Genomic DNA, 24,506 nt, shown 5'->3' on the forward strand with positions numbered 1-24,506 from the left:
CTGCACCCAGTCCTGACGGTGTACCCTGAGGGGATTCAGGATGGAAAAAAGCAGGATACATACAGGCCCTAAATAGTTAAGGTGCATATCAAAGGAACGATTTCAATGAGCCCAAACTCTCGAATCTTCCCATACATAGAAAAGTGTTAAATTCATTACCTTGAGATATCTGGTTTTCTTTAATTAACGGTAATCTTTTGATGTTCCCACTACCGGGTTTTTGTTGCAAAACTCCTATAAGTCCTGGCTCCTCCCTTATCTCTTTGGACCAGTTCCTCAGAGCAATCTGAGAGGCTATCTTCCATGCTTAAGTCCTTGGAAAACCCACCAAATAAAACATATTCTCAACTTCTAGGTTGTGTATTTTTTTTTCAGTCAACAAACTACAAGTTCCTATGTTTTCTGAATATGTAGATGCATAGAAAAAGTTGTTAAAGTTTCCTTCTGAAAGAGAGGATTAGGATTGAGGGAAGGAAGGAAAGGGTGGATGGGTAACGAAAACTTTTACTCTGTATGTTTCTGTAATTGAAAAATTTTAACAATGAGACTCTGTACTCTTAAGTAATTTAAAACAACTTTTCTTTTAACTTTCCAAACTCCTATGTCACCTAAGAAAATTTAAGAAGGAATTTTAAAGGGTTCAAAGTACTGACAGCAAAAAGGAAAAAAACCCAAAAACTAAAGAACTGAACCAAACAAAAAGGAAGAAAAACAATGGAACTAGTGACTCAATGAAATAAAATAAATAAAACCAAAAAGTCATGGGCTCAACTGATAAAATACAGAATAAGTAAACTAAAGGGAAGAAAGAGAAAGGAAACTAAAACACGAGATAAACCGAGACTTCCCTTGTAGTCCAGTGGTAAAGAATCCACCTTCCAATGCAGGGGACGTGGGTTTGATCCCTAGTTGGGGAACTAAGATCCCACGTGTCGTGGAGAAACTAAGCCCATGTACCACAACTACTGTGTCCGCACGCCCTGGAGCCTGTGCGCCACAACTAGAGAGAAGCCCAAGTGCCGTAACGAATGCCACAACAAAGACCGGATGCAGCCCAAAAAAAAAAAAAAAAAAAAGTAGAAATAAATAAATAAATAATTTTTAAAAAAACCTTTAAAAAATGAGATAAACCAAAAAAAAAGAGATAAACCATATCCTGTGTTTACTACACATTAAAAACAGATCATAAATAATAAGTGAAATGTAATATCCTAAATAAGAGATTTTTTTTTGATGTGGACCATTTTTATTGAATTTGTTATAATACTGCTTCTGTTTTATGTTTTGGTTTTTTGGCCACAAGGCATGTGGGATCTGACCTCCCCCGACCAGGGGCTGAACCCGCACCCCCCTGCATTGGAATGCGAAGTCTTAACCACTGGACCGCCAGGGAAGTCCCAAGAGATTTTTTTTAAAATACCTAAACTGACAAAAATTTAGCAACCACTCTCTAAAAAGCCACCTGGTTCTCAAACATACATTCCACTTTACAAAAAATGATCCCACACTGTTTCAAAACAATGAAAGGGACAGAATGATTACAAACACATTTTATAGGACAAACAATGGCTTTGATCCCCCAAACTCAGCCAGCACAATTCTGAACAAACACAGGCTAGTCTCACTAAAAAGTTACACAATTCTCAACAAAATCTTGGTTAACATACCATAACAAATTTAAGTACTATTCACTATGACCAAGAGGGGTTTATTCCAAAAATTCAAGAATACAATTCCATGAAAATTTTTATCAAAAAGGTATTTGGAAATGCCTTAATTTGGCAAATACAGATGTTAAAGTGACAAAGGATATATATCTAAACTTGAGGCAAAACTGTTTTCCTTAAAAAAAGGGGTAAGAATACTTGCCATCACTGCTACTACTTACAGTAATCCTTCCACCTAAACACAAACTCTTCTATAAAATCAAACATAGACAAATTTATTTTGCATAAACATATTTTAACCACAAGAATTTCAAACAGAGACCAATCTCAAATTACTTTCACAGCTATGACTTGAAGTCCCCTGCCTCCAGAACTGTGAGAAAATGAATTTCTGTGGTTTATGCCACCCATTCTATGGTATTTTGCTGTGGCAGCACGGGCTAAGACATCCACACACTGATTAAAAAAAGAGAAAAGGGGACTTCTCTGGTGGCGAAGTGGTTAAGAATCCGCCTGCCAGTGCAGGGGACACGGGTTCAATCCCTGGTCCGGGAAGATCCCACATGCCGCGGAGCAATTACGCCTGTGCGCCACAACTACTGAGCCTGCACTCTAGAGCCCACAACTACTGAAGCCCTCGTGCTGCAACTACTGAAGCCCGCACGCCTAGACCCCGTGCTCCGCAACACGAGAAGCCACCGCAATGAGAAGCGCCGTTCGCCACAACGAGAGAAAGCCCACATGCAGCAACGAAGACCCAATGCAGCCAAAAATAATAAATTAAAATATTAAAAAAAAAGAGAAAGAGGAAAATCATTTGTTGCCATAGGAGGTAACTATTACACCAAATCTATACTCTGATAATAAGTAATTTTCATCCCAGTTAATGATGGAGAGCTCTTCTTTCTCGAAGAATTCTAGCTAGGTAAATATAAAGTTGACAATTAGGAAAATCAATGGATGATGATCCTTATCAGGTGAAAGGATACTAAAGAGTAAGATATTTGCAAAGGACCAAAGCATTAACTTCAGTTTACTTGCAAACTGCAAAAGGAATAAAATATACCTTCACGAAGAGATCTTGTGGCTCCCACCTTAATCAAGTGATTACACAAGTGACCTGACATCACGAACAGTGTGAAAACCTGATATTACACATATATTAACATGATTCAATATGAAGTACCGACATTCCACTTGGAGTCTTGCCAAAAATGTTTAACCTGCTAATCCAGTCAAACCTTTATCCCTAAACTCCCAGTTTATAAGAAATACAAGTTAAAGCATCACCATGAGGAAATCTCCAGGATTAAAAATGGAGGTGTGTGCAGGAGAACCATCATAAATTTTAAAAGACTAAAAACTACATTCAGGGAATCCCCTGGCTAGGACTCAGTGCTTTCACTGCCATTACCAGGGTTCAATCCCTGGTCCAGGAACCAAGATCCCGCAAGCCAAAAAAAAAAAACCCCAAACAAACAAGCAAAAATACTACATTCATATGCAATGTGTAAACCTTAAGCGGATTCTTCAAAAAAAAATCCAAAAAACTATAAAAGACATTTTTTTAAGTAACTAGGGAGATATGGAAAATATGAATATTAGATACTAAGGAATTAACAATTTTCTTAGGTAGAATAATGATACTGTGGTTATGTAAAAGAATGCTATTTAGAGGAGATGCATGCTCAGCTTTTGGTAGTGAATTATCTTCATAACAGCAGCATTAACAATTGTTGAATCTAGGCAGTGATGACAGAGGCATACTGTTCTTTCAACTCTTCCACTTGAAAATTTTCTTAATAAAAAGTTAAATGAATTTTTTTTTTTCTGCCACTTACTTGCCCATAAAATGTCTAGTTCATAGAACTTACTCAAGTTCACTGGATAAACTAGGGCTTGGTCAAATGTTTATCTAAATAAACTCAATGTTTTTCAAAAAAAAAAGTTAAATAAACAGATAAAATGGGACAGTTAATTTTTCTATCTGACTTTTTAAAAAAAAGGTTGTATTAATGGGTGAGAATATGATAAAATGGGCTGCCTCATACAGTGCCAGTGCTAGAGCAATTTACAACAAACTTCCTAGAAAACACCTTGGTCATAAGTTCAGATACTATGACCTAGTAATTTTCTTCCAGTAATCTATCTTATGGAAATAAACTCAGATAAAAAGTATTATGGGACGTCCCTGGTGGTGCAGCGGGTTAAGAATCCCCCTGCCAAAGCGGGGGACACAGGTTCAATCCCTGGTCTGGGAAGATCCCACATGCTGCGGAGCAACTAAGCCTGTGCGCCACAACTACTGGGCCTGCGCTCTAGAGCCCGCGAACCACAACTACTGAAGTCCGTGTGCCTAGAGCCGGTGCTCCGCAACAAGAGAAGCCACCGCAATGAGAAGCCCGCGCAACGCAATGAAGAGTAGCCCTTGCTCACCGCAACAAGAGAAAGCCCGTGCACAGCAACGAAGACCCAATGCAGCCAAAAATAAATAAATTTATTTTTTAAAAAAGTATTATGTAAAGATATGCCTTTCAGCAGGAAAGGCTATAACAAGAAAAAATAGAAACAATTTATAAACGTTCAACAAAAGAATGGTTTAGTCAGGCAGTACTAAACATTAATATGTAAATACTATTTAATTCTAATACTCAAGTTAAACACTAAATATTTAAAAAGAATATTTAATGCCCTGAAGAAAACACAAGATATATTAACAGGAAAAAGATATAAAACACTATACATAGAAAGATCCTGATTTGATTAAAAGGCTGTTTATATCAACAGCTATCTGTGGTTGATGAAACTGTTGCCTAATTTGTCATCTTTGTACATTTCTTCTAAATTCTCATAGACGAGCAAGGAGACAGGATTAAGACTGCCTGTGTTCCCGACAAATATTAACAGACTGTAAGCTCTTATCCCCATAATCATACTCTTGATTTTGTCGTCACCTAAACCTGCACCTTCTCCGAAATCCACTTCAAGTTTCTCAGATCCCCAACCTCCATGGATTAAATAAATTCACTTTGGTACCCCAAACCCAGCTATTAGCTGGCTTCATCAAAACAGAACCACTCTCCCTGACTCTCCCTCATTATCAATCACCTTTAAGGTCCTCACTTCCTCCTTAGCCAGTTTAGATTCCTTGGGCATTCATTATAATCACTCCCTTGCAAATACTCTTGACAACCTTGATACCTTTCTTCCTGCAGTGCTCATATGGCAAAGCCCTAATGCTAATTAAACTCATTCCCCAATTAACTAAAAAACAAAAAAAAAAAAAAAAAAAAACACTTCTGTGTCTGCCCCAAGCAGCACTGCTGGGGGAGGGAGCACGGAACAACCACCATTAAGTGGTCTGATGTTCAAGTGAAAACCACAAATCCCAAATGGAAACTTAACATTGCCCTAAGTGTCTCTGCTCCTATTAAAGATTAATCCTTCCACTTATGTTAGGAACACCACCCCCTGTTCTTCTCAAGGACTTTGCTCCTTCAGTTACTCCTCTCTCTAGCATAATCAATTTCTCCCATCCATCAACATACAAACATACTCTAATATCTACTAGAAATTTTTTTTTTTAAAGATCTCTGAAGCCATGGTCTTCTCCAGCTCCCCCGCTTCTCTCCTTCCCTGTAAAAGCAAAACTCCTTTAAAAAGTTGACCATAGGGGCTTCCCTGGTGGCGCAGTGGTTGAGAATCTGCCTGCTAATGCAGGGGACACGGGTTCGAGCCCTGGTCTGGGAAGATCCCACATGCCACGGAGCAGCTGGGCCCGTGAGCCACAATTGCTGAGCCTGCGCGTCTGGAGCCTGTGCCCCGCGACGGGAGGGGCCGCGATAGAGAAAGGCCCACGCACCGCGATGAAGAGCGGTCCCCGCACCGCGATGAAGAGTGGCCCCCGCTTGCCGCAACTGGAGAAAGCCCTCGCACGAACCGAAGACCCAACACAGCCAAAAATAAATAAATAAATAAATAAAATCAAGTAAAAACTTAAAAAAAAAAAAAAAAAAAAAAAAAGTTGACCATAGTTGCCAGTTCCTCATCTCATTCCTCTTAACAATCCACCCCAATAACACATGCACACCATTCCAATGAAAATATTCCAGTCAAGGTCACCAATGATCACACTGCAAATTCAACAGTCATTTCTCCCATTTAAGCAGCATGACAAAGTTGACCACCCTCTTCTTGGAATTCTGTCTTCTCTTGGCTTCAATGACACCACACTCTCCTTTGTTGGTTCTCATCAATTCAACTTCAACATGTGCTATGGAACCAGGACAAAAACCAGATTTTGTCCTAGACCCCTCCTTTTCTAACCAAATTCTCCTAGAGTTGAGTTACCCAGTCTAAGCTTCAAATTATACCATCTATGTATCTATGATGCCAAATCTCTCTTCAGATCTAACCTCCAGACTCACATAATGAACTGCTTAAATTCTTATCCTCCCCACCTCCAGTGTGCTCTTCCCACTCCTCAACTCAGAAATTAGCACCACCATCTATCTAGTTGCAAAAGACAAAAATCTAGGTGTTTTTCCAGCTTCATTATTTCTTTACACCATCAGCAAGCTCTGGTGACTCCACTCTTAAAACATAACCCAAACACTTCTCTTAAGCCCCCTCTATTCTACCCTAACCCCAAGCTACAATCATCTCTTGCCTAGGCTACCTAGAAAGGCTTCCCAAATGATCTTCCTGAGTTCATTCCTGCCTCCTATCCCCAACCCCACACGGGAAGTGCCTAACAAATTTCCTTCTCCTTCCTTACTAAAAAAACCCTCATTTTAATTGGGGAGCAATGTGCTCAGCTAATAAACATTTCCTAGCCTACCTTAAACCAAGAAGTGATTATGACACTGGTGAATAAAAAAATAAAAAGAGAGGTCACTGAATGGAACCTCAGATATCTCTTTAAAGGGAGTGAACTCAGCTGGCAGTGCCTGGTGCCTTTCCCTTTTTGAAATTCAGATAGGCTGCCTGGTCCTCTGATAGCCATTCTGAGAGTTTAGGGACAAGGGTCAAACTCCTAAGAATAGTAACCTGAAAGTTAGAAGTAGACTATTAACACTATAAAGCCCCTAACCAAGCAACTTTGGGATACTTTCCCTCCAGACTTTTCCTATTTATTTCAATCACTACTACTGTTTCTTTTGTTATATCCAGCAAAACTCAACCTTTAAGTAGTAAACGTTTCCTCATATCTTCAGGGTCAATTCATTCTCCACAGCAGCCAAAGTGATCTTTTAAAAACACAAATTCTGTCGTTTGCTTTAAATCCTCAAATGGCTTGTGTGTGATCTGGCTCCCACCTACATCTCCAACTTCATCTTGCACCATTCTCCTCCCTTACCCACAATACTCCAGCCACAACAACCTCCTTTTGGTTGCTTACACATAGCAAATTCATTCCCACTTTAGAGCTTTTTACACTAACAGTTTCCTCTGATCTGGACTGTTCTTCCCCTAGTGACGTGCTTTTAACATTCAGATCTCAATTTAAGTTTACAATTCTAGGATAAGCCTTTTCTGAACACCCAATCAAAAACAACCAATTAGGGGCTTCCCTGGTGGCGCAGTGGTTGAGAATCTGCCTGCCAATGCAGGGCACGCGGGTTCGAGCCCTGGTCTGGGAGGATCCCGCATGCCGCGGAGCGACTCGGCCCGTGAGCCACAGTTGCTGAGCCTGCGCGTCTGGAGCCTGTGCTCCGCGGCAGGAGAGGCCGCGATAGTGAGAGGCCCGCGCACCGCGATGAAGAGTGGCCCCCGCTTGCCACAACTGGGGAAAGCCCTCGCACAGAAACCAAAGCCATACATACATACATACATACATAAATAAAAAGAATGTAAGCAGACAAGAATAGCATTAAAAAAATTAAAAAAAAAAAAAAAAAAAAAAACAACCAATTAATTTCATCTGGACAATATTATTATACAGCTCTGCACTGCATTTATTACTTATCTGTCTGTCTTCCCTTATTCCACTCATTACTATATCCCCAACACATATCACGGTGCCTACCATAGAGGGAGCCCTCAAATATCTGTTAAAGAGCTCTTGGTACTGATAATACAAAGATGGATGAGCCATGATGCCTACCCTTGAGAAGCTTGGAGTCTAATAGGGAAAAACAACTTCAAATGATTAAAAATTACAGATTTCGGTTTAAAGTCCCATGGGAATTGTATTCAACGCTCCCCCACCCCCCCAAAATTCTAAATACGTATATATATGTACATACATAGATAAAATGAAAGGAATACCAAAATTAAGATGTATCTCTGTATATGTGAAATATTTCATAGACAAACATTTTTTAAAGAAAAGAATTATCTCTGGGAGTGAGATTACCGATAATTTTTACTCTATGATATAGTTCCCTGTATTTTTCAAAGTTTAATAAGTTTGTTACTTTTATATTCACAGAATTTTGACTATTTAAAAGAGAAAAGCAATTAAATGGTTTACATTCTTGACTATATAATTATTAGCTTTCTATGTGCATGTAAGAGTTGATCATCCTAATATATGACTAAGTTAATTCCAATTTATCCTCCCAAGTATTAGTTTAAGGGTTATTCCCAAGGAACTCTTTCCCTGAGTTCAGGTTACCTCACCCTCATAGTTCTCCTTACTTAAACTCAACAAACATAACTAGCTGTTCAATGTCTCACCATCTTACTGGACCATAATTTACTCCATAACAGCATGGACCATGTCTAGCTTATTAACAAACACAGATGGCATTCAATAAATATTTGTTGAATAAATGAAGAAAAATGTAGAGTTAACTAAAGAGTTTAAACCACAGGATACAGATGATGTCATATATACTACTAAATAGATGCCCCCTGAGATCTTCAAAGGGGAAAACTACAAAATAAAGCAAAAAAGATTCTCTTCCCACCATCTTATTTCCCCAGTTTTGAGCTTGGACAGTATACCATCCCAATTCAGGACCTGACTACATTATCAACAGAAACCCAACTTCACTGGCGGCCACCTTTATCAACATATTCAATTCTTCCTAGTACCAGAAGCAGGATGAAAGGTATTACTTTCATAGTGCTTGGAGATTAGCTCCCTGGAGCTTAAGAAATACTGAAACTCATTCAGGAAAACAAATGCCTCCTGCTCACCAGGCAATGTGCTAAGCAATGGAGGATGGAAAAATCAGTAAGACAGGTTTATGTCCTCAATGACACACATTCACGGTTCCATCAGACAGATGGAGATAAAGCACGTAAGTAAACACCTAAGGATATAATCAAAGTATGACCAAGCCAAGAGATGTTAAAAAAAGTCTGACATATATAATCCTCTAAAATCTAATCTAGTAGTACACACTAAATTCTTGCACATTTGTACCAGCAAGAAACTGGAAATAACCAAATATCCAATGCACAGATGCATAAACTGCAGTATATTCTATACATATACTTTAAAAATGAAGCAACTACTACAGAATGACTTAAGAAAAATGAAGCACAAAGTGTTTTATATCACTGTTGAAAAGCAACAGTATCAGACAACCCACAATTAAGTACACCAATCCCAAATAGGATGGTTCACATGAATCAAAGAAACCTAGAAGTAAAGCATCCCACAGTCACTTGAGAGAAAAGGCTACATATGGTAGCTAGCCCTGCATTTGTAATCACTAGAAAAATCCATAATCACACAAAGACTAAAAATAATGAACAGAGTAACATAGACCTGTCCTAAACCTAGGCAAAGAGCACTTTCAGCAATAGCTCCAAAAGATTAGACACCTATCAAAGATATGGGCGGTGGGTGCGTGGGGGTGGGGTGGCATACTTTAAATGTTACTAAGCCTAATACATTTCAGGCACCATACTGGATGCTGAAGAGAAAAAGATGAATAAGAATCCTCAAGGAGCCCAGTGATCTAGCAGGAGCAAAAAGACATATATACAATTACCAAAAATATAATAACCGCTCTAAAAAAATCCCAACAAAGTGATACTGGAGAAAAAAGGTAAACTGTGGGTTCAAGAAAAGCTTCCCTGATGGTGCAGTGCTAATGCAGGGAACACGGGTTCGAGCCCTGGTCCGGGAAGACTCCACACGCTGCGGAGCAACTAAGCCCGTGCACCACAACTACTGAGCCTGCGCTCTAGAGCCCGTGAGCCACAACTACTGAAGCCCTCACACCTAGAGCCTATGCTCCGCAACAAGAGAAGCCACCGCAATGAGAAGCCCGCGCACCGCAATGAAGAGTAGCCCCTGCTCGCCGCAACTGGAGAAAGCCCGTGCACAGCAATGAAGACCCAGTGCAGCCAAAAACAAATAAATAAATTAATTAAAAAAAAAAAAAAGAAAAAAGAAAAGCTTATCAGGAATGGCATTTTAGGAGAAGTAAGTTTTTCAAAAGGCAAAGAAAGGAGGCTAAGGACTTATTCCAAGCAGACAGAACAACTCAATATAGCTAAAGGCTGGAAGAAGAGTGAGGGTCTGAGGTATGTTCAGGCATACAACTAAGTTGAGACTTGACAAGAAATAAGTCAGGAAAGGTAGGCTAGAACAACAGTAAAAAGGTTTTGACTTCATGCAATAGGGGGTAGACAATGTAAAGGAAAATGACAAAATAACGTTTTAAAAATTAAATCCAGGGAGGCGGGGCCACCGTCCTCCGCGCTCCTGGGCGCTCCTCCGTGCTGTGCGCCCCACAGGAGGAAGTCACAGGAAAACAATCTGACATCAGGTGAGAATCCAAGTCAAATCTGGGTGAAACTGAAGAGAAATTGGACGTTCCCGTTGGCTCCATAAGTACCTATGGATTATGGCAGGAAAAGTGAAATAGGTCACTGATATCGAGAAGTCGGTGCTGATAAATAACTTTGAAAAGAGAGGATGGGTCCAAGTGACAGAAAACGAGGACTGGAATTTTTACTGGAAGAGCAAGCAAACCATCCACAACGTTTTTAGTGTCAAAACTGGCTACCGGGGCTTCCCTGGTGGCGCAGTGGTTGAGAATCTGCCTGCCAATGCAGGGGACACGGGTTCCAGCCCTGGTCTGGGAAGATCCCACATGCCGCGGAGCAACTGGGCCCATGAGCCACAACTACTGAGCCTGCGCGTCTGGAGCCTGTGCCCCACAATGGGAGGGGCCGCGATAGTGAAAGGCCCGCGCACCGCGATGAAGAGTGGCCCCCGCTTGCCGCAACTAGAGAAAGCCCTCGCACGAAACGAAGACCCAACACAGCCAAAAATAAATAAATAAATAAATAAATAAAGTAGCTATTAAAAAAAAAAAAAAAACTGGCTACCGGCTCTCAGATGATCAAATAGTCAACCATTTCCTGAACCACTATGAACTGATGCAGAAGGATCTGATGGTGAAAAACATCAAAAGATAACAGGAAAGAGCTGGAGAAGAAAGGGAGTCCTTTAGCAGAGAAGGACGAAAGTGGGAAACACCTCTACCTGGACTTCGTCCCCGTCACCTACATGCTGCCCGCCGACTACAACCTGTTCGTGGAGTTCAGGAAAAGCCCCTCCAGCACCTGGATCATGAAACCTTGTGGCAAAGCTCAGGGAAAGGGCATCTTTCTGATCAACAAGCTCTCGCAAATCAAAAGTGCTCCTGGGACAGCAAAACATCTTTGTTCATGACTCAGTCTACCAAGGAAGCCTACGTGATCTCTCTGTACATTAACAACCCGTTACTAATCGGCGGCAGGAAGTTTGACCTGCGCTTGTATGTTCTGGTGTCTACGTACCGTCCACTGCGCTACTACATGCATAAACTTGGATTTTGCTGCTTTTGCACAGTAAAATACACCCCGAGTACCAGTGAGCTGGATAACATGTTTGTTCATCTCACCAACGTTGCCATTCAGAAACATGGGGAGGACTACAACCAAATCCACGGGGGGACGGGGGCACGTGGACCGTGAACAACCTGCGGCTCTACCTGGAGAGCACCTGAGGCGAGAAGGTGACCAGCAAGCTGTTCAACGAGATCCACTGGATCTTTATGCGGTCCCTGAAGGCCGTGGCACCCATGATGAACGACGACAAACACTGCTTTGAGTGCTACAGCTACGACATCATCATCGACGACAAGCTGAAGCCCTGGCTGACTGAGGTGAACGCGTCCCCATCCCTCACCTCCACATTGCCAACGACCAAATCCTTAAGTATAACCTGATTGATGACACCCTCAACATCGCGGTCCCTAACGTTGAAATTCCAGACTGTAAATGAAACAAGTCACCCCCAAAGAAAGTCCTTGGCAATTATGAAATTCTGTATGACGAGGAGCTGGCACAGGGCGGCAAGGCTGACCAAGGGCTGAGAAGTCCGCCGGGCCAGTCGCTGGGGCCCAGAGGGGGCCGATTGAGAGACTCCAGGAGGACCGTCCTCACAACCCGGAAGTGACCTCTAGTGAGAGCAAGACTCCAGCCTGGACTTGTCACTGCACCCACCCTTGCTGAAGACCTATTTTGGAAATTTCCTTTTTCTAGAGCTTTTTTCTTTTCCTAAACCCTGTAATAAAAGCACTTCTTTGGAAAGTTAAAGGAAAAAAAAAAATTAAATCCAGTGGCATGGCGCCAGTTGAATTAGAAGTTGGGACAGACCAAAGGCAGAGAACTAAATGTAAATAAGCAAACTATTTTAATATAAATAGTCCATCTGAGAAATGAAAACCTGACCTAAGATGATTAACAAAAAACGCAAAAGCGGAAACAAAGATTCAGGAGATAAATGGGGGATGGAGGACGAAATCAGTAACTTACAAAGGGCAGTAAGAGAAGTTGAAGAAAAACCAGAAAAGTCGTATCAGAATAACCGAAAGGGGAAAGCTCTAAGATGGAACTGGAAACGTGGAAGAAAAGATGTACAAAATGGACAACTGCTGAAAAGTTACTTTTCGTTTCACAATTTAGAAGGTATTGGTAATGCCTGGAAAAGTAGTTTCAATATGATATGATAGAGACAGAAGAAACCTGAGTACAGAAGTTAAAGAATGAATTAACTTTTAAGAACCAAATACAGAAGAATATCTTTATGATAACCAGAGTAGGAAAAGATTCCTTAAACAAAATACAAAAACCACACCATAGGGCTTCCCTGGTGGCACAGTGGTTGAGAATCTGCCTGCCAATGCAGGGGACACGGGTCCGAGCCCCGGTCTGGGAAGATCCCGCATGCCGCGGAGCAGCTGGGCCCGTGAGCCACAATTACTGAGCCTGCACATCTGGAGCCTGTGCTCCGCAGCAAGAGAGGCCACGATAGTGAGAGGCCCGCGCACCGCAATGAAGAGTGGCCCCCACTTGCCGCAACTAGAGGAAGCCCTCACACAGAAACGAAGACCCAACATAGCCATAAATAAATAAATAAATAAATAAATAAATAAATAAATAAATAAAATTTATTTAAAAAAACAAAAAACAAAAAACCACACCACATAGGAAAAGACAGACAAATTTGACTACTTTAAAAGTAAACTCAGTTAGATCAAAGATACAATAAAGTTAAGTGAAATAAGCCAGCAGAACAAATAATGTATAATAATCAAATTCATAGAGACAGAAAATATTCAATAGAATGGTAACTGCCAGGGGTTGATCACTGAGAAGTAAAGAGTTAGTGTTTAATGGGTACAGAGTTTCAGTTTTACAGAAAGTAAAGTCTTGGAGATGGATGGTGGTATTGGTTGTACAACAATGTGAATGTACTTAATGCCACTGAAATTGTGCACTTAAATATATACAGGATGAGGGACTTCCCTGGTGATCCCGCAGTTAAGACTCCTCGCTCCCAATGCAGGGGGCCCAGGTTTGATCCCTGGTCAGGGAACTAGAGCCTGCATGCTGCAACTAAAAGATCCCGCATGCGGCAACGAAGACGCTGCGTGCCACAACTAAGACCCCAATGCAGCAATATAAATATTTTTTAAAAATACAATGAAAAGTTTTATGATATTATTTACCACAATTTTTTTAAAAAGAGCATAAAAAAAGATAAGACAGTTAGAAATTAAGCCACATAACAGAAATAGAGAAAATTATACAGATAAAGAATTCTTACAGATCAATAAGAAAAATAAAAACCACACAAATTCTTAAAAATGGGTAAGGAATGCAAACACTAATTTTACAAAAGAAAGACTTATGGCTAATAAACACAAAAACATGCTTAATATCTCTATTGACAAGGGAAATGAAAATTAAAATAAACTACCATTTCATGTCCATCAGACTGACAAAAATCTAAACCTCCCAAATGTCAGGTCCCTAGAATTCTTATTTACTTCTACAGCAAGTGTAAATTGATACAATCATTGGGAGAACAATGATGCAATATCGAGTCATGCAGAAGACGCAAATACACTCAGATCCTGAAAGTCTACTTCCTATAAAACCCTTATGTGCCCAAGAAAACAACTATAATAATGTTCAATGCATCCTTTTTTATAATTTCTAAAAGTTAGAACTACACACCATCAATAAGAGAATGAATTTTAAAAACTGTGACACGAAATACTCTACATAGTAGACCCTTGAACAACGAGGGGGGTTAGGGATACCGACCCCCTGCTCAGACAAAAATTGAAGTATAACTTATAGTTGGCCCTCCATATACCCAGTTCCTCCACATCTACACATTAAATCAACAGTGGATTGTGTAGTACTGCAGTATTTACTATGGAAAAAAATCCGCATATAAACAGATTCATGCAGTTCAAACCCATGTTGGCCAAGGGTCAACTGTAGTTTAAAATTGAAGAACTAGAGCAATATGCATTGTCACAGATAAATCTCAAAAAACAACGTTGAGAAGAAAAGTTGTAGGAGATGTAGAATATTATAACCATCTATGAAAAAAATTTTTTTTAAAGTTTAAAATACTAAAAGGTGATTTTACACTCAAAAATACTGTGTTTATCAATAGTAAAAACAAAAATATGAATGGGGGGATGTACTCAACCCCAGCATAGTGGTTACTTACAAGAAGGAAAGAGAACAGAATGAGCTTTGTCTGTATGTTTTATTTCTTGGGCAGGTGGAGGAGGAGCTAAACCCAGTATGAGTTAAGATCTATTAAATCTGGACCGTGGATATAAAGATGTTCATATATTATTTCTTAACTTCTAAGTCTAAAATATAATTTTTTAAAACATCTTTAAAGATAATGGATAGGAAGCAAGCAACAGATATGATTATACTCTATTCTTTCCACCATAACCAGTAAACAGAGTCAGAGACCTGGTTTTAAACCTCTGTTCCACGAAGTTACTCGACACTGAGGAAAATTACTTAATTTCTTCAGAGCTGCAACTTTCTAATCCATAAAACAAGAATAACACCCATCTCATAAGGCTGTCATATATATAAAGTATCGGACAGTAGACATTCAACTACAGGTAGTTACTGTTTTAAATTTGCAGTAAAGGCACTTCCTTGGTGGTCCAGTGGGTAAGACTCCACGCTCCCAATGCAGGGGGCCCAGGTTCAATCCCTGGCCGGGGAACTAGATCCCGCATGCGTGCCACAACTAAGTAGTCCACATGCCGCAACTAAAGATGACGTGCCACAACTAAGACCCAGAGCAGCCAAAATAAATAAATAAATGTTAAATTTGCAGTAAAAGCAAAGAACTAAAGGGAGGGAAAGGACAAGGGTTTTGAATGAAATGAACTTGTCTCACCTTTTCAGAATTACATAACAGAACATATGATGGATGTCAATGGATGTGACCACGACTTTCTAGTTTCCAAGACCCAACTTTAAAATAGGGATTTTACAAAGGAATTCAAGATTACACACCAGAGGATTAGCATATGGATTCCATGGTCCAGTTAAAGGAGACCAGAGCCATGTCAAGAAATCCAAAATAATCCCATTACTCCATATTATATGAAAGGCTCCCAAATAATTTACTTCTTTTTCACTCAGAAAGGTCATTTTAACACAAACTTCTCTCCAATTTATAACTGTCTCCTAAAGAAAGACTAACTAACATCTTCAGAACAAAGCCCACATATATTCTTTTATATTCCCCTTGGCCACCAGCCTCCATAGGTTATTTGCACACAAAGAAACAATATCAGAAGTACTAAAGTCCCTCATCATGTTAAGCCTTTTCTGGAGGCAAATTCGTGTAGAGCTTTCACTAAACCATTGAAGGAAACCTTTATGGTCCAAGGACAACAATAAGCAGAGTATGAAAGTACAATTAATTTTGACATCTTAGCAGCTATCCATTTACTGAATGTTCCAAGCATTGCTCTAAGCACTGTAAAGCCTCTCTTGATCTCCCTATTTACAGATAAGAAAGCTGAAACAGTCAGTGCTGTAGGTATTAAGCAGAAAAGCCAGGACTGAACACAAATCTAATTCCAAAGCCTACACTCTTAATCACTAAGCTAAACTCACTACATTATGCTTGGGGAAGTAAGTATATCTGCCTCCTGGCAAAATTTTCTCACACCAAGAGAGAAAAGCAAAATATAGTTAAATACAATACTCAATATTGAACTGTCACCCACTGTTGTACTTAGTTTTATTAGCATTCAGCTTTTATGGTATTGTTTATGAAAAGTATAGTCCCATAAAGCAACCATATATAATGGTTGGAGTAAACTGGTATGCCAAAAGCTTGGGTGAAGTTCACCATTAACCAGATTTGAGTCACTGAGCAACAATCAATCTCTCTAGGCCTGTTTCCTGATCTTATAGATGAAGTTTTTGGCCTAGATCTAAGGTCTCTTTCAACCTTAACATTCAACACATTTTCTAAGACACTGTTAATGCATGTTTTGAACAAAGATTTTGAAAGTCATCTTTTGAAAACCTTTAAAATGAAATCATATAGTATATGCTCTTATGTCTATCCTTTTACTCAAACATACTCAAAGCAAAAAACAAAAAAACATACTCAAAGCTAGTCTGTGCTATTAAAAACCAGGAAAATGACTGGAAAGGGGTGGGGTGTGGGGATTCTGCTGGTGCTGGTAATATTGTTTTGGGTGCTGGTCACACTTTATTGTATGTACTTTGTATATTACCATTTATTACTTTGATATGAAAAAGGTGTTTTTTTTCTCCAAAGAAAACTTATGTGTTCTAACTCCACAACTATGTATGTGTATATCAGAGCTGTGCAACCTTTTTTTTATAAATATATAAATGCGACCACCTAGAGGGGTGGGATAGGGAGGGTGGGAGGGAGACGCAAGAGGGAGGAGATATGGGGATATATGTATATGTATAGCTGATTCACTTTGTTATAAAGCAGAACCTAACACACCACTGTAAAGCAATTATACCCCAATAAAGATGTTAAAATAAATATACAAATATATATATATATACACACATATATATAAAAATGTGTTTCTTGCCTAATTTTGTCCATAACCCTGCTCCCTAGTTCCAGTTCAGGCATCTACAGAAGAGATCATCTACTTGTAAATGACAGTATTCCTGTTAATTCCTTTATGACTGTCTCCTGAAATTCCAAGTCAGTCTTAACTTTCCTTTGGAACCTAGCTCAAGAACCTCCCTACATACACATACCCTCAGAACTCCCATAGCATTGATTCTTTGCATCTAACATTTTTATCTACCTCCAACCAGGTAAGTCTTTTAGAGCTGTTGTCAATATGCTCAATAACTGCTGATAATATATTTACTGAGAAATAAGAATATATATTCTTTACAAAGGGGTGACCTGCAAAGGGATCCCAAATGCATCTAACTCTGTGCCTGAGGGACAGAGATCAAAGCCTTTATAATAACTAAAAAAAAAAAAGAGAGAGAGGAAGAGAAATGCACCCCAAAGAGTATTACTTGGACAGGCTTTTTAAGTTGTTGTTTTTTTTTAACTCAATCTATAACACTTTCCTTGCTCAACCTACACCCAGAACCTCTTAAGGCACACTATCTAAGTAAGTTACACTGAACTATAATTTACATAGCTGTAAAAACACACCACTTTTCTATTCGTAAAAAATTGTTCAAATTCTGGTAACATTAGTTCATAGCAGGAAATTTCACCTTTTTCCTTAAATCAAAAAGGAAAAAGTTTAAAAGAAAATGATGATAATTAATTGATAAGGGGCAAAGTCTTAAAACAAAAACAGAACATTCAAACCTAGTAGTAGCCATGCTATATAATTTTTTGTACCTTTACTTCCACTCATTCATCTTTTAGAGAAATTATACTACACATCCTACCTAGTTAACAGTCTTAAATGTTCTTCTAAAGAGTTTTGTCTACAGCAGTGGTTCTCAGCATTTGGCAAAGTCTGGAGACATTTTTAGTTGATATGATTGGCAGGGAGAGGGTAGGGAGGTGGAGGGAGGATTGCCTGTGCTATTGGCATCTAGTGCTATTAGTCAGGGATAGTGCTAAACATCCTACAATGCATAGGAGAACCACCCACAACAAAGAATTCATTATCTGCCCCACATGCCCCACATAGTGCCAAGGTTGCATGGTCTACAGAAATCAAGAGACTTTCTTCTAAAGATTTGCAACTAGTTCTACACAGAATAATCAAATATATGAAATTTAAAATAAAAGATACAAAAATCCATTTAAATACTTAAGGAAAATGTATACAATAGTAGTTTTCATGAAACCAATTTGTTAATGCCATAGATTTAAATATTCCCTATGAGAATCCTAGAAAATCCTAGTTAGCAAAGTGCAGCTACAATATGAAAAAACCTACAGGTACCATACAGCTCAAGAACAAGCAAGAGTATGTGCACTGATTTAAGGGCATTTTACTTCACTGAACATCAAATTTAAAAATATTTTCCATATTGAAATGCAAGTAAACATTTAATTACAGGTAACACTTATTTTAATGTTTAAACTAACAATTAAATTAGGTTGTGTTTAAATCCTTTAATCAGTAATACAAACCAGGTTCAATTATTTTTAAATAATTAAAAGTACGCCTACCTTTGGCAAGTCATGACAGCATGGTACAATATAAACAAAAGCAGACTTAGATCTACATCTCAAAGCTATACATTTGTGGACAAATAATTTAACTTCTCTGAATCTCAATTTTCTCATCTAAGAAATAACAAATCTAATTCAAAGACCTGTTCTTGAGAATTAGCAATAATGTATATAAACAAATGGAACTGAGAGCTCCTCTACAAATGGTGGTTAATTGTTTATACTAATAATAATTGATAGTAAATAATAATACAACCTATGAATACAGATTATAGTTTTATTCTATCCTCGTAAGCAACAACTCACTTATGTACTTCAACTCAAAAATAACTATAAAATGTACTTCAAATCAGTTTTCCATGCCTAGCAACTTTGAAACATTACTTAAAATTCACACTCAGATTTAAATAAACCTGACACATAAAGGACAGACTTCCAAACACAGTCTCAGGAAAAAAGGCCTACATGGTTTATTTATTTTGAGTAAATAACATATTAGCATGACTCAAAATTCAAAAGGGATCTTTTGATGCCTGTTGCCCCAGACACCCAATTCTCCGACAGACAAGCAATCAATGTTACCAATTTCTCATTAATCCTTTCACCTATACAGACAAGTACACCTATTCTCCCACTTCTGACACAAATGGTGGCCTCCTCCCACTATTCTGCACTGTGCTTTTCACATTTAATTTATCTTGGAGGCTATATTTTAATTAACAACACTCTCCAACAGTGGCCACTTACTACTTCTTATGGCCAGAATTCAGCAAATGTCAGCTATCTTTACTAAAGCACTTAAAAGGGGAAAAAAAAATCCTTAAAATCATCAGGAGTCTTAGTAAACACAAATATATGAAATAAACTTTGCTAAAATGGAGATTTACATGAGGAAATACTTGATTACTTGACCAGCCACTCAAATACTGCATTTACATACATAAAAAGGAAACATGTGGACTGTACTACAAGTTCTTCAACGAGTTGAAAATAATCAACATAATCCACTTATAGAACTGGACCTAGTAAAATATCAATTAAATAAAATATTGGTGAAAATAAAGCTATTTACTGGTTATATATTCCAATATCTGACCCTTTCCTAAATGTTCTTTTAACTTACTTTCTGGAAGAAGTTTCATTCCAGATTTATAAAGGTACTGTTCTTAAAAAAATAATTTGCCTGTTTGTATTTTCTGTTTTCTTCCTCTGAAACACTATGTCACTTGAAGCAAGGCTTCATCATCCCTTACTTAATATAGAACTGTATTATTTTAACAATATGCATTAGTATAGCAATACAAGATTTCTTTTAAGCATCAATTTAAGTACTAAGAATATCATGGTGAAAAGTCACCTCACATAATGCAGAGACTATATGAATTATGAGAGCAGTAACTTACCACTTTTAATTAATAGAAAATAACGCATTAAAGTCTTATATTAAGTTTCAGGCTTGTACAACCGTATTATAGAAGAAATGTTTTAGGCTACTGGCAATAATATTAGCTGCAAACTTTCATTAGGAAGATATATGTCAACTGTCCTGGAATATATTTTCTTAGAGAAAAACTTAGAATCACTGTTTCATTGTATATCAGTACAGGCATTTACGACTCTTTTTCTGCACTGTACCACAAAAATACACAGTCATCCTTCCATTCAGAGTTTTGGCACTTGAACAAATACAGAGGTCAGAGTACATACACATGCTCTGTAAAACCAATCATTACTTATATACTATTACATTCAATAAATTTGCTAGGATTTGGCATTTTTAAATAATCTTAAAGAATTTTCTCCATGTCTAGCTGGAAAAATACATAATCACTTTAGACTCAAAGTTCAACTGCTATCAGACTTATGTTAGTAACTCATCACATACTTAGAATGCTGAATTTCACAAATCACTGAGATCATTAAAGTACCAATGTAAGAGTAAAATACAAATAGCAATAATACATCCAATAATGATATGTGATATCTTGAAAATAACCAGTCAGTATTTTTAATCTTTCTTTGTTGAATCCAAGGAGGAAAACAACCTAGCATTCTTCTTGATTTGGGTATTAAAAAAAAAACTGTACTGATACGTTCATAATTTTGAGTCAAATTACTATAACACTTTAAATATCTTACATTAATAAGTGAGGCTAATACTAGAGTATCTAAAATTTCCAAAGGACTCAAGAGCAGATTAAGACAAAAATTTTTTTAATCATTTCAGATATAAATATGTTGGGATAAACCTACTTTCTTAATAAGGAAATATAACAATGTATTAATCTGCTGAAACCTCATGTTTTTTAATAGGGATGTTCCTCAAAAGTAAGAATCAAGTTAACTATGAGGGACATCATAGTGAAGTTAACTATGAAGGACATCATAGTGAAGTTTCATGGCACAACACAACAGTGTCACAGAGGCACTGTCTTGGGACACTCTGTAACTTGTAGACAGTATTTTGAAATAAGCTTCTCGTACACTCCATTATTTTTTCCTAATCCTAGCTAAAAATATTTAAATGTCTTTAATACACCAAACAGCTTGCCTTTACCCAGTCAAAAAGCTTTAGATGTCAATCGAAAAGAGGCCTAGATGTCGGGGTAAGTAGAAATGAGATAACGGTCTAATATGGAATTAATTTCCTATCTCAGGTAAAAATTCCCTTATCCCCCCCCCCACACTCAAAGAAGATAGTACCCCATTATGCCTTCTCTTCTCTCCCAATACCGAACTGAGAGGGAGTAACTCTGAACGTCCTTCTTTCATCAATACCTAAGGACTCGCATCGCTCCTTCCCTAAGAAAAGGACAGTGGCGGCCAGACCGGTTATAACCCAGAATACCTTTAAAAAGAGTGGGCCTTTGGACAGCGCGGCTCTCCGGATCCAGTTACCACCTTTCCCCTTCCCCCAACCCACTTCCCGGGTTTTCTCAGGCTCGGCCTGCTCCCTCCCCACCCTACAGCCACACTTCCAGCTGTTGCCACTGCCTTGGGGCTCTCTCTAGAGCTCACACCACGCCGATAAGCGCCCCTCCTCCATCCGCCCCCCAAACCGTATTCCTCCCCAGACCACCCGCCCGCGAGACCGTCCATCCCAGGGCCCTGGGAGGGGAGGGGAAAACGCCGGAAGGGGGGGAGACTGCTGCTTCCCCACAAGCAGAACGGTGGCAGCAAAGGCGGCCACCCGGGGGTTACCAGGGATATTGGGGTCGCCACTGGAAGGGCCCTCCCGCCCTGGGCTGAGGTGGGGGACGTCCGGTAGTTCATTTCTGACCTCCTCGCTCTTCAGCACCTCCTTGAACTCCCGCTTGATTCGCTGCACCGCGATGTTGGCCATGTCTCCGCCCGCAGCTGATTCGTACCCGCCTCCTCCGCCACCGCTACGACCACCGCCACCGCCGCCACCTCTTCCTCCACCGCCTCCTCCCTCTGCGATTCACACCCCAGCACACAAACGCTGCCAATGCCACCCCAGCCGCCGCGCTCTCCTGAGTGTGGGATCACCTCCGCGCCCGGCCACCAAAATGGCGCCGGGTCCGCGCATGCGTACGACGCTGACCCGGCCGGGCGGCGCAGCCGCTGCCGTCGTAGCCCCTTACGCCTCAGTCGCGAACCCGCGCCGCGCTGCGCCGCGCCTCGCGTCTCTGCCCGAGCTGCGGCCGCGTGGCTCCGCCCTGCCGGCGTTTGGGGCCAGGAGGGTGTGGCTTCTGCGCCGGCCGGCTGGCGCTACCGGGGCCTACCCGGTCCTCTCCGGCGCCTCCTCTTCTGTACGAACCAATGTGATATGGTCGAGGCTTCCAGAATTTAGCCTCTAACCGAAGGTTCGAATCCAACCTGACCGGTTCACGCGGCCCCACTCGGCTCAGAGCGCCGCCCTGACTCAGCCAGACCCAGAACACACGGGATTAATGTAGCCGGCTGTGTCTAGTGTCTGAAAACACTGTCCCGGAACTCAGTCCGGCCCATTTTCTATTGGTAAAGAACATCCACTGCGGTTCGTTTTTGTTCTTAAGCCATTATAATACTGTTACTACAATTATCCCAGGATCTTTCCAGGTACAACAAATCATTAAATTAAGTATGGTCATTGTTGGGTCTCAGTTGTATCTGAGACCGCTACTCCACGGAGATGCGTGAGAGTTCAGAAGCCGGATGTTGATCTTTGACCTACTTAGATAATTGATGCCAAGCCGTGGAACTAAAACCATAGTTTTTAAACTGGAATGTACATCAGAATCCCTGGAGAGCTTGTTTAAAAACAACAACAAAAAAAAAGATTGCTGAAGTGGAGTGTGGGCCTAATAATTTGCATTTTTAACAAGTTCCCAGGTGCTTCTACTCCTGCTGCTGGTTCAGGGACCACACTATGAGAACCACTGAACTAAGGCCTGTAAAAATAGTTTATAAAGTGAACAATGGAGAAATAGATGCTTCTTGGGGACGAAGGGCAGCTTCTGTAAGCCTAGGGTCTACAACAGTGTCTGGAGCTAGTAGGCAGTCAATAAATATTGAATGAATAAATGAGTAAAGATAAGAGTAAAATGTTTTAAGTGGAAAGTAAATTTGAAAGTGGTTGCTAGGGCTTCCAGTAACTAATAAGGTTTTGATGCTGAGGGATGCTTTGAATAGAAAACATTTTGTAATAAGTAATAACGTTTATTTAGAAGTTTATATTTCTTGCATTTCTTTCACCTAACCAATCAGTAGAGTGTCCTATTAGAAGAATATCATAAATACACCGTCTTAGCAAAAATTACTAAAATTGTGGCAGTAAAAAGGAAAATAGCCACTGGGGGTGAATCATTCAGTGGAGGCACATGGCAAAAAAGAATTTATTGAACTCCTGCCGCGGGAACCAAGAGGGGATTTTAAATTCCAGCTCTCCTCCATACCAGCTCTCTCGGCCAAACTTGGTTTCCTCTTCTGCAAAATAAGGAAGCTGGATGAGATGATCTCTTTCAAGTTTTAAGAGTTCAGAAATCTAAAACATCATCTCGAAACATTCTCCTAAATGGGCTAACGTAACTGTAAAACCCTTCCAGCAGAGCCCCCTAGTGGTCCTAACAGGAACCGACTATACATGTGGGTCATGGCCCAATAAATTATTGGTATAAAGTATAAATCATGCAATGCTATGTGAATTTGTGCCAGTACATTAAAAATAGTTATTTCGAAGTGTGCAAAATTTTTCTGAATACTTTACATTTATCACCTTCATTCAGTCCCCAATATTAATCTTGGAACTTCAAAGAAATTTACAACACTCAAATCACAGGGAGACTAATTAGAAGGGTATGCTAATTTCTTTGGGGAAGAGAGGTTTGGTAATTTTTAAATGCACATAATCATTGGTCCTGAAATTCCACTTTCAGTCCATTTTTACAGTCCTTCCAGAGAATGAGGCAACTGCATATAAACTGACCTGAGACGATCCTCAAAATACATTCTAAGGGAAAAAGAGCATTATGCTAAAAGCCATGTGGTATCCTGGATTGGACCCTAGAACCAAAAGAACATAATTAGTGAAATCTGAATAAATTCTGTAATTTAGTTAGTAGTATTGTAGAGATGTTAATTTCCTAGTTTTGACATGGTACTATGATTATGTAAGATGCTAACAGTAGTAGAAGTGAGTAGAGTACACAAGATTCTCTAAAACTTTTCTGTAAATACAAAATTATTCCAAAAGAAAAATTTTATTTTAAAAAAATCACTATTCAATCCAGATTGTGTGTAGTATACCACAAAGTATGTGATAGAAGAAAGGAATATGCTTGTGTATATGCTTGTGAATCCATAAAATATCACTGGAAAAATACATCAGAAACTGACAGCATCATTGTAAAACAACTGTACCCCAATGAAAATAAATAAATAAA

General features: G+C 39.4%; 1 protein-coding gene and 1 pseudogene across 2 annotated transcripts in view; one reads left to right on the plus strand and one right to left on the minus strand.

Annotated features, from left to right (window-relative positions):
* Positions 1-22,158, minus strand: part of UBE2K (ubiquitin conjugating enzyme E2 K) — a 76,773-nt gene extending 54,615 nt beyond the window's left edge. The window contains exon 1 of one of the 2 annotated variants that reach the window (XM_007178803.3): positions 21,902-22,158. In XM_007178803.3, coding sequence (XP_007178865.1) covers positions 21,902-21,964 — 63 coding nt within the window. In that variant the 5' untranslated portion in view covers positions 21,965-22,158. The remainder of the gene's footprint in view (positions 1-21,901) is intronic. The other variant, XM_007178804.2, reaches the window with a different exon arrangement.
* Positions 10,478-12,078, plus strand: LOC103016246 (polyglutamylase complex subunit TTLL1-like; annotated as a pseudogene).
* Positions 22,159-24,506: the final 2,348 nt, after the last annotated feature.

The sequence above is a fragment of the Balaenoptera acutorostrata genome, chromosome 5 (assembly GCF_949987535.1).
Source record: "Balaenoptera acutorostrata chromosome 5, mBalAcu1.1, whole genome shotgun sequence".
NCBI lineage: Eukaryota > Metazoa > Chordata > Mammalia > Artiodactyla > Balaenopteridae > Balaenoptera > Balaenoptera acutorostrata.